General features: G+C 33.7%; 1 protein-coding gene across 8 annotated transcripts in view; it reads right to left on the bottom strand.

The window, feature by feature from the left end:
- The window catches only part of LOC107037015, a 31389-nt gene extending 14652 nt beyond the window's left edge, over positions 1–16737 (bottom strand). Inside the window, exons 1-3 of one of the 8 annotated variants that reach the window (XM_015255325.1) lie at positions 16464–16737; positions 14129–14445; positions 794–1018 (exon numbers count right to left, since the gene is read on the bottom strand). In XM_015255325.1, the coding sequence (XP_015110811.1) occupies positions 794–1016 (223 nt within the window). In that variant the 5' untranslated portion in view covers positions 1017–1018; positions 14129–14445; positions 16464–16737. The remainder of the gene's footprint in view (positions 1–793; positions 1019–14128; positions 14446–16463) is intronic. The other 7 variants (XM_015255326.1, XM_015255328.1, XM_015255331.1 and 4 more) reach the window with 7 other exon arrangements.
- Positions 16738–19730: the final 2993 nt, after the last annotated feature.

The raw sequence follows: 19730 nt of genomic DNA, 5'->3' as shown, positions 1-19730 counted from the left end.
GAGGTGTTCTTCCTTCACGAAAGCGCCAAAATTCCTTCAAATGCTCAATTAAAAATAATAAAATACATCTACTCTCGTTTCCACTTGATCCAAGCAAATCACTAATACCATCCTAAAGTTCCCTCTCCACTGCGTCTGTGTCTGGTCGTTCGCAACTGCTGCGACGTTTACGATTTATTTGAAATTTTCGGTTTAGGCTCCATATCCTCCGTACACAGTTCGACCTCCTTTCCTCTATTCTTCATGCGCGACATTATTTCACGACTTTATTCGTCTTTTCGAATTGTTTTTCTTCCTTCATTTTGTTTTATCCTGTCTACTAATAAATTCCTTTAAAAAAATTTTATATTTAGGACTCATGCCGCACTGTTCTTGCGCTCCCTACTCATCCCCTATTGAAGATAAGATTGCAAGTCAGAGGGTTAAACCATGAATTCTCAGCCAAAAGGGGACGGAAAAATCTGAATGATTGTTTTGAAAATTTGTTCACTCCGTAAAAATCAGATGAAGCGAGTTGAGGGTGATCTGAAGAGGACAAATAATTTTTAAAAATATTCGAAAATTCGAGGTGGAGGCGCCGCCATCTTTGAAGCCCCTTGCGGCAGCGGGAGTGTACGCAAGCAAGATGTCAGATAATTTCTTGAAATTATCCATCCTTCATGTTTTCTCATCCCTTTTTGGCTGAGAATTCATGGTGCAACTTTTCCCGCTGTTTTTTTTTACTCTCGAGGCCGCCTAATGAATGAATGAAGTGAATATAATTGCAATGCAGTAGGATGAATGCCATATTTACCTCCAAAGTGATTGGCAGGTCTTATAAGCGTGAGTATGGCATATAGTAATAAACCAATCTGATGAGCTAAACTCTCGATGATGATTGCAACAGTCAGCACGTCGATTCTTCTTTTCAAGGACGATGGCTGGTTCTGGTATATCAACAATGACCACGACAACAGTAAAATGCAGATTGGTGAACCGACACACGTTGCCAGCCATTCGCCCACTTCGCTACGCATTTCTGAAACAAAACATTGCAATTTAAAAACATTTTTTTTTAAATAAATAAATGAATGATTAAATTTGTCAACGCGACAATCGCCTGAGGCCCTTTAGCCAGATGAATATTATGCACGGAGAGAAATGTTTTAGAAAAATTTTAGTGCTAGCACGGAAAAAGAGGCCCAAAGTGATGGCCAGGAAAAAATTTCAGTGGTGGCACTGGAAATTTTATTGGGAAAAACGTGAATTTTTCCCCGTATTTCTGTGAAAGGTTCACAGAAATCCCCAGAAATTTTACCAGAAATACCAAGAAATTTTACCTTAACAGCACTAGAATTTTTCACAGCCGGTGGATTGTGATTTTTTCCAGTACTCGTATTAGAATTTTTCTAGAAAATTTCTCTTCGTATGTGGAAAATTGTGATAAAAAAGGGAACTGGGAACTTGAAGTTGTGGATGTCATACTACTAATTTTTTTTTTCATAAAAATTTGGTTATTCATAGATAACGATATTTATCATTTGAGTACAAACAGGCTTTACATTAAAAAAATAGCAACATTTTTTGGAGTTGATGAACCTATATTGTCTGAGTAGATTTTAGAAAATCTTACTTCTTTCGTATTTAAACGTTAATAGTTTTCCTTATTTCGAACGATCACAAGTACGCGAAGCGGAATTGAATATTATAAAAGGTTTTATCTTTGTCACAGATTTTGTCACGGACGGGTGAAGCGAATTTTGTACCGGAGGATTGAGACATTATTTATGATCGTTTATTTTGATGCTCGGGGATTGGGAAAGTGAATGGGATAGATTTTCGTTAGTGTTGGGTCATGACACATGCGGGTGGTGGAAACCGGTAAAACTTGAACGATAGTTCAATTTTTATGCGATTGAGAGAGACTAAAGTACTGTTGGCCCAAAGACCATTCTATAGTTTTAGGCATGTTTTTTTATGAAGTTTATGGAAATTTTTCCCTTCATTCTTGCGTAATGAGAACTACCATTAAGGCATTCATTTTAAATGCAAAATATTTTGTTGAAAAAATCAACAGAATAGATTTTTCCTGTCTGGTTAAAAAATACTTTCTATAGTCTTTCTTTATAACTTATAACTTTCTAGTATAAACTAATTTATGTCGGAAATATTCTATTAAAAAAACGTGTACCAAAACTAGGGATTCTCAAATAGAATCGGTCGAACCTAATAGAATTTTCAACAGAAATTTAATAGAAATCCAGTAGAATTATCTATCGAATGAATTAGGTTTTTCTATGAAATTTTAATGCGCATGAGATTGTGTTTCATTAGAATCGAAAGTGCTAGTGGTGTTCATTAATTTTTTGAAAAGAGCGAAACTAGCGAAATCTCACCGTAGAGAGTGGTTTCATTCGGCTGGCCTAATTGTCTTCATACAAAAGACCTAGGTCACGGAAAAGAAATCTCATGTGACGGATATACATCAAGACCGAGTAGTTGACCTCCTTGATTTTGAGATTTGACAATTTTATTTTTATCTCTTCAAAGAGACGTTCTGAAATAAGATGTTACTTTTCAGTTGATAATGCGGAGGGAGTGGAGAATTGATTTGTTACGTCTATCGGCGTCAATTAAAGTAGCTCTACCCCTACGGCTGGAGTCATTGAGTCTATTTCACAAAAAATACATTCTAAAAATCAGTATTTCTAGCTCTAAATTATTAAAATAAATCATAGAGGTCATGAGCATAAGTATTATCTTATATCAATTTTTTAAAAATAAAGTGCACATAAGCAGTTTTTCAATTGACTAGCTTGCAAATAACTGTGGCAACGCCGTACGATCATATGGGAAGTTGGAGACGAGCGGAGCGGGCGCCATCACATGGTCACTGTTGTCATGTCTATTCCTGATGCCAGTATTATTAATAATAAAAAAAACTAAACCATAAATCGTTATCCAACAGGTGCCAATATTTTTCATGATTTTTTTCTCGTTTTTAGGAAAAAAAATTAGATTTTAATCTTTGTTTTAACCGGAGTTGTGGTAAATTCCGCGTTTTTCACATAAGACCCTGTGTTAAATAATGGATTTTCAACATTTCCTTTGAGAAAAACTTGAACGACAATTAAATGAGGAAAACAGTTACGATTCCGAATCACACCGAGTTTTTAGGCGATTTGTTGTAGTTTTTAAAAATCTTTGAATTGAAATATAACCCCAAAAGGGTAGAGCTACTTTAAGCATCATTACCGCTGCATTTCGCACGTTCCTTAGTACATTCAGAGAAAAGATTCGTTCTGCCGAAAAATTATATGTTCCCTTGAAGAGATCTTTTGTCGTGTTGAATCAATTTACTTGTGGACGAAAAAGAAAGTTTCCACCAAAACATGATAATTTTCGTAGTAATAATTGTTCTTTTTTTTCATTGTGTTAAAGTGACCCAACCCATCTATTGGATTATTTACACTGTCAGATATTTATAGTCTAGTATCTTACATTGCCTTATTTTGTGAGATGACGGATCGTAATACCAAAGACACCGCTATAGAGTGGACATATGGAAGATGTTTATGGGTACGGTCACACTGCTGCGGTCACACGGACGGACGGGTAGCGAGCGAAGCGAGCGAGGGGGGCGAACCCCACCCCCCGGGTGGGCGAGCGGAGCGAGCAGGGGGCGAAGCCCCCTAGTCAACCAATAATTTAGGTAGGAAGATTGATGATTAATTGGATAATCGAAAATAAAGTACGTAAGTTAGAATTAGCTTGGTAACCAAAAATTACATTTTAGTACTATCAAATATTTTATTCACCATCAATCNATAAGTATTATCTTATATCAATTTTTTAAAAATAAAGTGCACATAAGCAGTTTTTCAATTGACTAGCTTGCAAATAACTGTGGCAACGCCGTACGATCATATGGGAAGTTGGAGACGAGCGGAGCGGGCGCCATCACATGGTCACTGTTGTCATGTCTATTCCTGATGCCAGTATTATTAATAATAAAAAAAACTAAACCATAAATCGTTATCCAACAGGTGCCAATATTTTTCATGATTTTTTTCTCGTTTTTAGGAAAAAAAATTAGATTTTAATCTTTGTTTTAACCGGAGTTGTGGTAAATTCCGCGTTTTTCACATAAGACCCTGTGTTAAATAATGGATTTTCAACATTTCCTTTGAGAAAAACTTGAACGACAATTAAATGAGGAAAACAGTTACGATTCCGAATCACACCGAGTTTTTAGGCGATTTGTTGTAGTTTTTAAAAATCTTTGAATTGAAATATAACCCCAAAAGGGTAGAGCTACTTTAAGCATCATTACCGCTGCATTTCGCACGTTCCTTAGTACATTCAGAGAAAAGATTCGTTCTGCCGAAAAATTATATGTTCCCTTGAAGAGATCTTTTGTCGTGTTGAATCAATTTACTTGTGGACGAAAAAGAAAGTTTCCACCAAAACATGATAATTTTCGTAGTAATAATTGTTCTTTTTTTTCATTGTGTTAAAGTGACCCAACCCATCTATTGGATTATTTACACTGTCAGATATTTATAGTCTAGTATCTTACATTGCCTTATTTTGTGAGATGACGGATCGTAATACCAAAGACACCGCTATAGAGTGGACATATGGAAGATGTTTATGGGTACGGTCACACTGCTGCGGTCACACGGACGGACGGGTAGCGAGCGAAGCGAGCGAGGGGGGCGAACCCCACCCCCCGGGTGGGCGAGCGGAGCGAGCAGGGGGCGAAGCCCCCTAGTCAACCAATAATTTAGGTAGGAAGATTGATGATTAATTGGATAATCGAAAATAAAGTACGTAAGTTAGAATTAGCTTGGTAACCAAAAATTACATTTTAGTACTATCAAATATTTTATTCACCATCAATCGAAAACTTTAACTAATAAATTCTATAATATTTTAAATAGGGTAAATATAGTTAAACTTTTAACAATGTAATGAGGTAATCCTTTTTAATATTGCCAAAATCTAATATTGTTGCCTATCCCTGGTGAAGAGTAGTTACTCCTAGAGAGTTTGACTTGAAACGTATACTTTTCTGGTCAAAACCTTTTTTAAGGAAGGAGGTGTGTAAGGAGATTTTCTTGTTACGGGTTGAAATCCACTCAACCAGAGATTTGCACCCTAATTTTTTCTCTCGGTGTACAGGGGTTACAATTCCCTCCCCACTCGTCCTGACAAGAGAATCATTGTTTATTTTTTTGTGCATTCAGTTCCCTTCTGGTCTGGGTCACACTGAGTGTGTGTACTTTCTCGTTGTCGATCACGCACACTCGACATTCCGGGTAGGACATGAGGTATTCCAACCACGTGCCTCGAGACCTTCTTCACTCTTTTGTAGTAACGAAATATCATGCACAATCTCTGTCCCCTATTGGTTTGAATGCACGTGCAGTCAGAATTCATACCTCGATATTTCAATATAATAAGAACCCTCGACGGGAAAGCTATTCTCGAATAGTCGAAAAAGAGGACAAGAAACACTCAAAATTTAAATTTGAGAAATTTCAAAAAAACTGGAATTTTGTTTTGTAATAGAAGAAACACCAGAAAAAAGTCCTTCTTTTGCTGTTTCTTCTATTACAAAAAACAATTTTCAGTTTTTCCAAAATTCTTCAAATTAAAAATCATATGAACGAAATTTTAGTGCTACCAATCCATTTTCATTTTTTATCTCCAGGGAATTTGGACTTAATTTATTTCATTCACACAAATTTTTTTTTCGCATATTTTTTAGAAAACAGAGTAATTAATCAAAAAACGGGCCCCGTAAGGGTCTTCCTCTGAGTATTTTCTCCATTCCTAACCGAAAAAAGAAGATTTTTTCAACTCGTTCCTCGTAAAATCTCGCAGAACAATCCGGAAGCATTTCTCCGCGCCTGAGAGAACATAACAATTTTATGATCTCCAGTTATTCTCTTTTCATGATAAAAAAAATGGTATGAGCTCATAGTGCATTACTATCGTTTCTGAAAACTGTAGAAACCTTGAGTCTCAACGTGCATTTCCCCAGACTCCAATAAAAAAAGCGCCTGAAATTAATCGTAAAAATTCCGACCAACGCAAGGCAAAAATTTATTTGAAAAATGCATCCCATCATCTAGTACATATTTCTCGTCATTTATATTTGCCCTTTGGCTGAAATCACAATGGAGTCACATTTTCCGCGTAAAGGTAAAAAGAAATAGGTAAAGACGCCATTTTCGTAAGAGCAATGCCCGCTCACTGTTGTTCTCCCCCCCCCCCACACTTTATTTATCTCTTGTGCAACTTTCAATTCCACTCATGCGTTAAAACGCCAAACGATAAACATTCATAAATCCTCGGCACCTATTTTTTTGACCTTCCGATTTCCTCTTTCGAATCATCACGGCCAATTGGCCATACGCCATCAAAAAATTTCACTCGAAATAATGCATAATAAGAGACGAGAAAAAGGGACTGAGTAGACTCTCGTGAAGATCCACACCAAATACTTGGACTTTCCATCGGAAATTTACATCTCAGAAATTCCACGATCTCTCTCTATTACCGCGACACGACATTCACACCTCCACAGAATTTCGTCTTCTGAATACATTCAATTCGGAAGATTTCTTTTTCGAGTTTAAAAAGATGCCGGACCCGGGTCAATTCCCGTTCTAGAAAATATATTTCCATCGTCTCGAGCCCACATAAGTTTATTATTGCACTTCACACTCTAATGACCTGGGTCGAAGTGGGTCACTTGGCAATAAGGCAGGACAACAACTGTTTTATCATTTCTTCAACTCCGTTATTGCATTCGTCCAAGCATAACCTGTCTATATCTTATTATCTAGAATTATTTTTTAAGAAATTGATAGGTCATTTCATGCGCTGAGAGAAGAAATTAGCTTCACCGAAAAAATGTATGCTCCACGTGAGAATCTTTGATGGAGTGGAACAGATTTACTTGAGGGAAATTAACTAACTTGGTAGAAGAAAATTTAACGCGGTTTTTCATTTTTGTATTTTATAATTGATGTGAAATCATTACGCAGGAAAATATTTCATGGAAAAACTCAATAAATTTTTATCTTTCCGTACAACTTTTTCTCTTGATACATTTTTTATAGAAATTTCTGGTCGTGAATTTCTATTGAAAATATCTGTAGACAATAAGTTGTGTAGAAAAATAGAATATTATTATTTTATTTTTAACGGAATTTGTCACAAGAAGCTTGTAACTGGCCATCGCCCGAGGGCCTTCAGCCTGGTATTTACATATGATATACAATGGTTTGATTATAGGACACAGAAAAAAAAACAAAACAGTAGATAAATAATTATTTCAGATAGCTGATAGTATTGTATGGTTGAGTAGGGCAAGTAAGTTGTTTTACATCATCATGGATGAAATGAGAGTGAAACAATTTGAGGGATGCAGTCATGGTAAAATAGAATATTTTTCATTGAAAATTTTTATTGAAAAAAAATATGCCCAAATAAATTGCGGAATTTTTCAGCAGAATCGGCCAAAAATTAATAGAAATCTAATAGAAATCCAATAGAATTTCATCTTTTTACAATTTTTATATTGAAACATTTTCTATAGGAATTCCTCGACGCGATTTTTTAAATTATTTGTAATACAATGTATAGAAAAATAGAATTTTTTTAATAGAATCGCTCAAAAATCACTAGAAAATGCGATAGAAATTCAATAGAATTTTATTTTTCTAGACAAATTTTTCAATTGGGTTATTTTCTGTAGGAATTCCTCGACGCAAATTTTGCTATTTTTTCCCACTCTATATTCTCTCCTTTTCATTAAAAAATCGACCAAAAAACCTTGAAAAATGTAGACCGAGGAATTTATATACAAAATATGAAATAATTAGTCTAAAAAAAATTGAATTGATTTTTCAAAAAAAAAAAAAAAATAGAAGAATTAGATTTCTATTGAAATTCAATAGCAATCTAATGGAATTTTCCAAACTCAACTTGAAACTTCCAAATATTTTTTTCATAAACAAAAGAGGTTTAAAAATGGCAATTCTAAAATTCCCAGAGGATACAGAAAAAAATATTTAAAAAAACATAAAATGTATGAAATACTCCTACCGACTAATACCCCACATCATGAACAATGAACCGAGATAATTCCATCACAAACATGTTGGAATTCTTCCATGAAGCCTCCTAAGTTTTGCATGAACGATCAAAGCGTTTATTTATGCATACACGCTGATCCACTCTGCACACCTCATTCTAAATTATTTTTTCTCCCCTGACCTTGATCAGCACAACATCTCTCTGGCATTCCAGCCTAATCGAGCGACACGCCCGCTTCCTTTCCTCTTCTCTCATTCCTCGTCTCGCCGCTCATCTGGCTCTCTATCTAGACTTTACAGTGTTTCTTAGCCTTCTAGGCCAAGCCGCATACCGCTACGTCTACCCCCCTGTCTTTAATGCTCGTTATACGTGTTCCATACGCGTAGCTCAATTGAAGAGTACCTCGGGTGTCTATCCTCTCCTCTATTACGAAATTCCAGGTACGAGTGTTGTTTCACAAGAATACATTGTCATTTTTTTTCAGTGTTACACTTGGAAATCCGTTATGATTTTATGGTTTCCGGTGATGGGGAGAATTCTAACGATTGATTATGATTTTTGCATTCATCTCTCATTCTATTATCACACGGGAAAAAAGTTGGAGAAAAACGACTTGAGGATATCCAAGTACTTTGGCGATTTTTCCTCCAGTGAAATGCTCTTCGAATTTTGTAGTCGAACGTCGGAGTTTTCATTAGAGCCTAAGTTTCCGAAGATTTTGCAATGATTTTATTATTTAAACTTTGTAGGTTTGAATTTGAATTTCGATACTGAACCGTTAGAAATATTTTGAAAATCTGAAAAAACAAATAGAAAGTTTATTTTTGAGAGAAAATTGAAGTAATTTAAAAATTGCAATTTAAAAAAATTACGAGCATTTTCTATAAATGATTTATAAACAATCAATATTGCATTGTAAAAATCATTTGTTCGGAATCGTAACGAATTTATTAATATTCAGAATTTTACCAGAAATCACTTTCATGTCATTTCATCGATTTTCTCGGTAATTTTTATCCAATTTTTCTCTCCGTGCACAATACACATCAAGGGACTGTAAAGAAGGCGGCACCGCCACCTCGCATTTTTAAACTTTCCTTAGAATTATCTATCCTCTCCGAATCACCCTCAACTCGCTTCATCCGATTTCTGTAAAATGAACAAATTTTTTGAGCCTTCGGTCACATTTTTCCGTCTCCTTTTGGCTGAGAATTCATGCCGCAAAGTTTTCCCGGCATTTCAGTAGTTTTTCAAATTTCAAAATACTCGCAATTATCAAAAACGAATTAATTAGACCAGAGAAAATTTTGAATTTTCTCCCAAATCCCATAATTCATCCACGAAAATCTTTTTCCCACGGCATAACTATATTCATAAACTTCCCATTGTCCCACGAAATTTCTCCGAAAAATCTCAAAATCAAGTGTTTGAAAATATATATCTTCAAACAAAGAAAGTACTTTCTTTTCCACTTGAATATGATAACTCCCAGCCCAGATATTCCCATAATTTTCTCACCGGGCTTTCTACGCCGAATGACTCCTGATCCAGAAGGAGATCCAATCGGTAATACAATTCCACCTGAATAATCAAATATAAATCAGCGAAAAACGGAAGTACCCAGATAGACCTCCAGACGATGGAATTTGATGACACTGTTACCTATATTCTGGGAAAGAATTACCAATCATTACATATAGGAGGAAAAAGAGCGCTCATTAAGGGGCTTTAAAGATGGCCACGCCCCCACCTCCCATTTTTAAATATTCCTTAGAATTATTTATCCTCTTCAGATCACCCAGAACTCGCTTCATCCGATTTCTGTAAAATGAACAAATTTTTTGAGCCATCTTTCACATTTTTCCGTCCCCTTTTGGCTGAGAATTCGTGCCGCAAAGTTTTCCCCGCATTTCAGTTGTTTTTCAAATTTTAAGACACTCACAGTTATCAAAAACGAATTAATTACACTAGAGAAAATTCTGAATTTTCAGAAGGAAATGTCGCCGATTTTTCTCCAAAATCCCATAATTCATCCACGAAAATCGTTTTCCCCGGCATAAAAATATTCATAAACTCCCCATCGTCGCATAAAATCTCTCCGAAAAATCTAAAAATCAAGTGTTTGAAAATATATATCTTCAAACAAAGAAAGTACTTTCTTTTCCACTTGAATATGATAACTCTCAGTCCAGATATTCCCATAATTTTCTCACCGAGCTTTCTACGCCGAACGACTCCTGATCCAGAAGGAGATCCAATCGGTAATACAATTCCACCTGAATAATCAAACATAAATCAGTGAAAAACAGAAGTACCCAGATAGACCTCCAGACTATGGAATTTTATGACACTATTACCTATATTCCGGGAAAGAATTACCGATCTACCTAAAGTCTGTAATTTTCTCGCTTGCTAGATCAAGTTTGAGAGGAGAGGCCGCGGAAAACTATCGGCCGGTGCGTTCCCACGCGACCGCCATATTGGCCCGTCCTCTCTTTCCATTGAGATTCCGTGGAAGACGCGACGACGCGACCTACGCGAGACCTCAATTCAACCCAGTCACCACTTCAACTACAATTTTTCGCCTCTTTCTAATTTTAATGGCGTCATGCTCACTTTGGCATTAACAAAACAATCGTTACCCTTTGTACGTATTATGCAACTGAAAATTCAAGTTGACGTTATTTCAAATTATTCAGTGGGTCACCATTACGAAGAGAAAAGTTGTGGATAATTGGGCTTGTTTTGAATGGAGGTCGGTGAGAATTAAAAAAATTATGGCAGGCTAATTTTTTTTATTCATATTTTATTTTAATGAAGCAGTGATTTAAATTGATCCTCTCGACTCCAAGAGTTTTGATACGTGAGAAATTGCACAACTTAAAAGTTTGGTTTTATTTTTTTATCACTTCGGTTCTTTAACAAAAATTATTAAAAATTTGCGCAGGGAGGAGATAATGACGTCACAACTCCCTACACTTCGTAGTTGGCTCACTCCGCGGCGCTACGTGCGTTTCAGTGTGATAATGTTTTAAATAATACTACAACCGTATATGCACTGCGAATGTTTGATGTTGTAAAAAAAATTACGATAAATGTATGAGAGAAAGAAAGCAAAACAAACTAATGAATTTGTTAAATGGAATGAATCCTAAATAATATTTTTTTTTTATAATAATATTACTACAACATAATTTCATTTCTGTTGATCGCATCGATTTAATTTCTAGAAATGCAAATTCAACGAGAGATGGCGTTGGCAGACCGGAGTCGTGACGTCATTCAAGGTCATCTCAAACAAAGCGATGTGAAAATTTTAACTTTAAATTTAGGATGTAGTTTAACATGAATTAACGAATCCAAAAAAATGAAATATTCCGATTATCGTGAATAACAATACATGTGAAATGCCACACGAGATCGGCAGGAAAATAATGGCCGTCATTAATATTTCATTACAATATCAATGGTTAATGGAAAAAATTGAATTGTGATTTTCGAAATGAAAAAAAAAAATGAAATAAATAATGTTTCAAGCAGGAAGGGTGCAAAATTCATTTTCAAGTGTAATTCCTGATTAGATGAATAATAATTTTTTAATTTTAATTATTACTCATTAATACGGTATTAGAAAAATATGAACTTCTCAATATTCATTCATAATATAATGAAACTATTTACACGTTACGAACTTTGCCGCACTAATTTAATTTCTAAAAACACCACTTCAACGGAAGATGGCGTTGACCGACCGGAGTTGTGACGTCATTCAAGGTCACATGAGCGTTTTGAAATGATCGTTTTCCGCCCAAAACATATGCGCCATCAAAATGAACGAGTGAGCTGTCATTGTTATGCCTCCGCACCGTCTACAACTGAATTTATGATTATGACCTTCAACCAATTAACGCGTTAGCAGCAACAAAGAGCAAAGTGATCACCATCAATGCGGACCACCGCGACGCTCCCTCAGAATAAAACCGTGCAAAATGACATTGTCCATGTTACAAGTCATTATAAAAGTGATAAAACTCGCGTACTACTGTCATCTATGTACAGTGAGTATTTTCACACATCCACTATCTCGGTCATATGGAAACCTCTGCAACACTCCTTGTTCAACGTTTTTTATGCACTCGCCGGTGTGATGCAGCGGATTCTCATGCCCGCATTCCATCGATTCGCGATTTCTTTTATCTTGTTAACACCTATCTCCAGCCAACTTTCACGATTTTCAGTTGTACAAGCGCCAAAAAATTTTTATAGAAAAAACTAGCGAATTAGGTGGAAAAAAACAGGAGAATTTCATATTTATATACAACTTTTTCGATTAAAACATTTTCTGTAAAAATTCCTAAACATGAATTTTCTGAGTTCTTTTCATTAAAAAAATTAAACACCAAATTTAGAAAATTTTAATCGAGGAAAGTCTATAAAACATCTGATTCTATTAATTTTCCTATACAATGTGTTCTATTAACACATTTTCTATAGGAATTCTCCTGAATTTACTATTTTTCTTCCACTCTATTTTCTTCTTTTTTTATTAAAGAAGCAAACAAAAAATTTTGAAAAATTTGTACCGAGAAATTTCTATAGAAAATATATCAATAGAATAAGTTGGAACTTTCACGATTTTCAGTTGTACAAGCGCCAAAAAAATTTTTTAGAAAAACGAATTAGATGGAAAAAATTCGGAGAATTTGATATTTCTATACAACTTTTCTGATTGAAACGTTTGCTACAGGAATTCCCATGAATTTTCTGAGTTTTTTTCACTCTATACAAACTGCAAAATTCTGAAAATTTCAATCGAGGAATTTCTATAGAAAAATCTAATTCTATTAATTTTTCTATACATCTTTTTCTATTAAAATATTTTCTATAGGAATTCTCATAAATTTTCCATTTCGTTCCATTTTATTTTTCTTCTCTGTTCATTAAAAAAAATCAAACCCAAAAACTTGAAAAAAATCAACCGAGGAATTTCTATATAAAATATCTCAATAGAATAAGTTAGATATAAAAATCAAATTCTATTAATTTTTCCATAGAATATTTTCCATTTAACATTTTTATTCAAAAAAACGCGCAGATAAGCTGCTGAATTTTTCAATAGAAAACTAATAGAAACTCCATAAACTTTTGCGGCAAATTTGCAATTTTTTCTTACTAAATTTGTTAGTACATATAAATTTTTCTGAAACAAGCCTTTAGACCATTTTGTTCGTTTTATTATTTCTTCTCGGAAAATTTCACCCGCAAAATTATTCAGTAAAAATTCACTTTTATAACTTCATCACATAAATGGCGTCATTAGCATTCATATCTCTGATATAACGGGCCAAATAAACCCGTCCTTGTGCAGCCAAAGCCCTTCTCATATTTTCGAAATCTCCCCCCGAACTTTTATCGATTTCTATGTATCTCGAATAACGGAAATCAATTCGTCTGAATAATCTGTAGAACGTAGGAAATTGCATACTAAACTACGCGGAAAATGAATATTAATGGAACATAAAATCCATAAACATTCGTAAAGCCCGTATTAATCGTTGGATCTAGAAGAATCGAACTTTCTAAAGATACGGATAATTAATATCCATAAACAGGCTGATACACCGTACATTGCTGAAATATGTATCCACATTATGCAGATAACTGACGTGATTTTCCATTGATTGAAGTTGAGAAATCATGTCAGCCAAATTTCTGATCTAAATCTGAAGAGAAAAGCACTAAAACAATTCAGTAGCGAAGTAGTAAAACGGTTTAAGTCGATTTTCACTATCGGCCAGTTTTCAGTGAATATCTCGGAATCTAAGGAAGATAGCTACATTCTTATTGAAACCTTTTTTGTAGCACTCAATTTGCTCTAGAAAAAAGGTTATTACGAAAATTTCGTTACCTCCTTTGGATTCGGAGATATTCTTCAAAAACTCAACTAAGAGACAAGTCGACTTAAACCGCTTTACCACTTCGCTACTGAATTGCTGAAACCATAAAAAAAAAACAAATTGAACTAATAAATACTTACTGCTGATGTCAGTGTTTCCAATAAATTTGAAACCCCGTAAAATCCTTCATTGCGTTGTCTCCGATGAAAAAAATCCCACGTGTTCTCATTAAATCACCATCTCCCTCCGTTTCATGAATTCTTTAATCTCGTCTGCTCACTATTTTAAAAAAGTCAGTCGCGTGGTAATTCAACTATCTTATTTTCCCTCGCTTCGTCGCCTCACGAGACTTCCTCTACATCCTGCACTCAGTTTGAATGTATTTCTAGCACTATCGCCGCTAGTGGATTCCTCAATTAAGGTACATCCCAAGACAACACGACCCAAAAGTTAGTCCCTACGGATTTTCAGAAAAAATTGTCAATGACTTAAGGATATATTGCACCAAAATTCACTTTTCGCCAAAATTCACGTTTTTTGAATTTTTCTGGTAAATTGTTGATCGGATTGACATGAAAAAATATACCGTTTTTGCGCTTTATCATTACTTAATGACTCACGAAATTTCATGATCGTGCAATCATTTTCCTGCGTTTTTTCTAAAACTTTTCGGAAATTCACAAAACTTTAGAAAAAATGCAGGAAAACGATTGCACTGCCATGAAACTTCGTGAGTCAATCAATAATGATAAAACGCAAAAACGGTATATTATTTCGCGTCAATCCGATCAATAATTTGCCAGGAAAATGAAAAAAACCTGAATTTTGACCGAAAGGGTTTAGTACATCCTTAAGGATATCCAAGTACTTTGACTATTTTTTCTCCAGTGAAATGTTTTTCTACTTTTGTAGTCGAATATCAAAGCTTTCATTTGAGCCCCATTTAACCCTAAGTTTCCGGACATTTTACCATAATTTTATTATTTAAACTTTGCTGGTCTGAATTTTAATATGGAAATTAAACTGTTAGAAAACATTTTAAAATTGTGAATAAAAATTTAGAAAGTTTAGTTTTGGAGGAAGATTAATTAAATATTTTGAAAATTGCAATTTTTGAAAATTACAAACATTTTCTATGAATAATTTATTCAAATTAGATGTTATTAACCATTATTAACACATTCCTCAATTTAACCTACCCGAGTCGAATCCCAAGCACTTCAATTTTTTTCATTTCATGTACGTCTTTTCAATCTTTAAAAATAAGGAATTTATGAACATTCTATTTTCCACATTCAGAATTTTAACAGAAATTAATTTTATGTCTATAAAAATAAGGTTTCCAACAGTTTAAACAATTTCAATTATTTATTTACAAACAACGAATGTTTAAAAAAATAATAATTCTGTGCAAAATGTAATTTTAAAGACACTGAATATTTATGATTTTTTTTCAAATTTTTCTCACGGAATTTAATTGACAAATTTGATGATTGAAAGTGGTTGAATCTATAGTGTAGTCTGTACCAAACTGTAAAAGATACTTGGATATCCTTAATTTAGAGCATTCTCATAAGTTTTTCTATCCTCATAAGTTGTTGAAAGCAACAATAAAATAAGAAATGGTTTTATGAAATTTCCATTTTTTTCAATAGCTGGGGAATATTATAAACATTATCTACGAAAAAAATGGGGACAATCTTAAGAAAAACCTGTTGTCTAGGGATGTACCTTAAGGTATATCCCAAGATAATACCATTCAAAAGTTAGTCCCTATGAATTTCCCCTGGATCAATTATATCATAGGGGTCATAATTTTTCAATATTTGACCCGAAGAATAATTTTTCATTTATCCTGTAGCCCCATTTGAAATAACACTGATTTAACCTTGGGATTCAATTTAATTTTTTGTTCTTGGGGTAAATTTGAGCTACTCTCCTTGGTAAAATAATTTAATGAACATCCAAATTTTCTTTTTTTTGTCAGACGGTTTCGTTACCCGAAGCTGGTGCAACCGGGTCTAAATGGCTTAATTTATTGCACTCTCATAAGTTATTGAGTTTTGCTATCCTCATATATTATTAATGAAGGCAACAACAACTGTTTGAATCAAATAAGAAATTATTTCTTAATGAATTGTTTGAATCAAATAAGAAATGATTTCACGAAATTTCCATTTTTTAGAGCTGAATATCGCAACAATATCGAAACTATGAACTAGAAAATTTCACAAAAAATTCAGTCTGTTCGGAATTTATCAATCTACCATGGATTCGTTTTTTAATACCATCGTCAGAACCGTTTTCTGATGAGATGGAAAAATCGAGTTCGGGGGGACTCATAACATTATTTACTATCTCCTAAACTGTGTAGTACAGCTAGTTAGACTTTTTTTCAATAGCTGGAAAATATTATAACCATTATTTATGAAAAACATGAGGACAATCGTAAAAACCTGTTTTCCAGGGATATACCTTAAATAAGTTGTTCAATAAAACCTCATTCACTTCAATCGATAACATAATTAAAATGACTATCATAGATAAGTACTAAAAATGCACTGCTCAATCACTTGGAGGAATCTATAAATAATCACAATCACAGATTTTTCAAAATTGTTTATTGCACTATTCTCTCAGAATCAAGGAGAAATGTAATGTTTAACTTCACATGCACCAGTTGACAGATGCATTATAACAGTTTAGAGACACGAGTGGACGTGAACTCGTCACGAAGAAGCCCGGACGAGGACTGGAGACTGGCTGGAAGATTTTCATTTGGGTCACCGGTATACGAACACGCAGTATAGCGGATCTCAGTTGCGTTAGGTATCCAGTAACAGTGTTGGAGCGTTTTGTCTCTCACTGGTGCTGTTGGAGGGGAATTTGTGCTCTCTTGGGCATGGAAAAATCACTCGTATCGTGGCTGAAGGGGGGATGAATTGCTCAGAGTGAAGGTGCGGACAGCATGTTGTATGGGTTTTTCGATGGAAAACTATTCCAGGCATTTGGGGAATACATTCGTTAGGATGGATGGAGGAATGGGGAGTGAGCACTCAGTGAAATCCGGTACGAGGAAGTCACTTAGGTGTTTTTTTTGCTCTTGTGTGGATGAATATATTTCCTCATTAGGGAATTTATGGTTTCTGGTAAGGGATTTGTTTGGATTATTCTTGGCGTCTTTCAAGACACGCACGAAAAAATTCAATAGAAAAATCTATCGAATTCGTTAGAAAATTCTATTGAATTTCTATTAAACTTTCTACTAGTTTTTGGCCGATTCTATTGACATGTTCAATAGAACAAATGCAATAGAAAAAGTTAACAGAGTTCGATTTTTCTATATAATTTATTCTTTTCATATATTTTCTATAGATTTGCTCGACTCAAATTCTATTTTTCTTTTCTTATCATTAAGAAAATCAAACGAAAAAACTTAGAAAATTTGAGCCCAGGAAATTCTATAGAAAATATCTCAATAGAATAAGTTATATAGAAAAATTGAATTCTATTGACTTTTTCTACTGAATATTTTCTATTGAACATTACAATAGAATCGGCCAAAAACTAATAGAGCAGTTCAATAGAAATTCAATAGAATTCTCTAACGAATTCGATAGGTTTTTCTATTAAATTTTTTCGTCCGTGGGGGCCTTCGGGAAGGCTTGATCATGTTGATGTTTTTTCATTTTCAAGTTTGTGAAAATTTTCGGGGAAAAATTGAGTGCATTCTGATGGATTTCGAAGTGTAAGGGAGATACCGAAATTTTTGTCATGACCTTTTTTATAGCCTTCAGTACTCTATCTTTTTTTACATTAACGAAGGAAATTTATATAGCGTTCTACATCTTTGTAACGTCACAGGAAATGATCGGATGGGATTTGGATGAGGTAGGAGGGGATCCGGAATTATTCTCAGTATGAATAACGAGAAAATTTTTACTGAAAAAAATTGATAGTCCAGCCCTCAACGTACTCTACAAAAAAGATCATTATGAAAATTTCATTTTCTTCCTTAGATTCGAAGATATTCCTGGAAAACTTAGAGAAGAATTATTCCATGGAATAAAATTAATTGAATTAAATTTTTTTTGTGGATTAGTTTGAGGACAAGCGAAAAATAGAGTGGGATAAATTTGGAAAATTCATGTTGAAGAATTTCTGTAGAAAATGCATCGATAGGAAAAGTAGTACAGAATGATGAAATTGTTTTTTTTTAAGGAATAATTTCTATTGGACGTTTTCTATTCAAAAATGCACATTAAGGCTGTAGAATTCTTCAATAAAATCTGCAATTGCGATTGCGATTTTCAGTAATAGGTCAGTAGAAATTATTCGATAGGAAAAATCAATAGAATTAGTTATTTCATTTAGAATTAATTTTTCATTTGATTCTTTAATATAAAAAAGAAAAATAGAGAAAAATAGGCATCGGCATAATCATAAATTTCCATTAGAGTTGAATTTTCAATAAATTAATTGTTAATATTTCTCATCAAATTTTAAATGATTAAATTATTCATCAATTAAATATTCAGATTCCAAATTATTTTATCAATCAATGATTGAGTTCGAAAGATTATTTGGCTAATCGAAAAATACTTTTATAAAATTTAGAAATATTTACTCAATAGTTCATTGGAGATTTAAATTACCAATTATTATATTATTTTTCAAATTTCAGTAAACCTTAATTATTGTAAAGTGCAACTTCTCATAATATTACTAAATTAATAATTGATGCCGAGCGATGATCAATAGAAAAAGTAGTACAGAAAGACGAAATTTTACTAATTTTTTTCTATAAAATAGTTCCTATTCTATATTTTCTATTTAAAACACGCACAGCAATAAGCAGCAGAATTCTTCAATAAAAAATTTAATAGAAATCCAATAAAATTTTCTATAGGTTTCGCTAGGTTTTTCTAAGAAAATAGCATATTTTTCTTGAAAAAAATGCCAAAAGAAATTCTCACAATATTTTTTCTGCAATGGCCTGTTGAAAAAAAATCACCACTGCTTGCTGAAAGAACACTCAGCAACAAAAAACGTCTCGTAATGTTTTCTAATATTTAAAAAAATAACTCGCAAAACAAGTTACAAGAACATTCTCTCCCCTCTTTATTAACAAAAACTTGTGCATTTTCGTAACTCGAAATTTCTCACAACGAAGTAAAAAGAAAAATGTCCAACCAAATGCGGCATTAGCAATTATCATTTTTATTCGTAAAATGTAATTCTCTATCTACCCGGAAGTTCAGTTGGCTTCCATGTGCGGCATTAATGGTAGTACCCGAAGAAGTCTCTATCACTCGGGGGGTTACAGTAACGAGCCTGGCTACTGCCTCGCGAGCAATTTTGTTACGCTTTCACTCTTCATTCCATCACACCGATTATTTTCAATCTTCAACACACGCATTTCAGGATTTGAAAAAATAGGTGCACTTTGCGTGAATAATCTATATGTATAGGAAATACAAACGAAAGTTTGTTCGATAAGAATTCTCTCAATAATTTTTACCCAAAAATAAAATTGATGAAATATTCCTATTTGGAATATTCAACTTCCTTTTCGAAATTCTATTGGATTTCTATTGAAATATTCAATCGAAAATATTCTACAGAAAAATTCAGTAGAATTCGTTTTTTATTATTTTATTTCAATTTTTCTTTTCTTTTCGTCAATAAAATCAAACAAAAAAACATGAAAAATTTAAGCCGATGAAATTTTGCAGAAAATAT

Source organism: Diachasma alloeum, unplaced genomic scaffold, assembly GCF_001412515.2.
Source record: "Diachasma alloeum isolate Michigan unplaced genomic scaffold, Dall2.0 Dall_scaffold_00213, whole genome shotgun sequence".
NCBI lineage: Eukaryota > Metazoa > Arthropoda > Insecta > Hymenoptera > Braconidae > Diachasma > Diachasma alloeum.
This window is presented reverse-complemented; position numbering and strand designations above follow the sequence as displayed.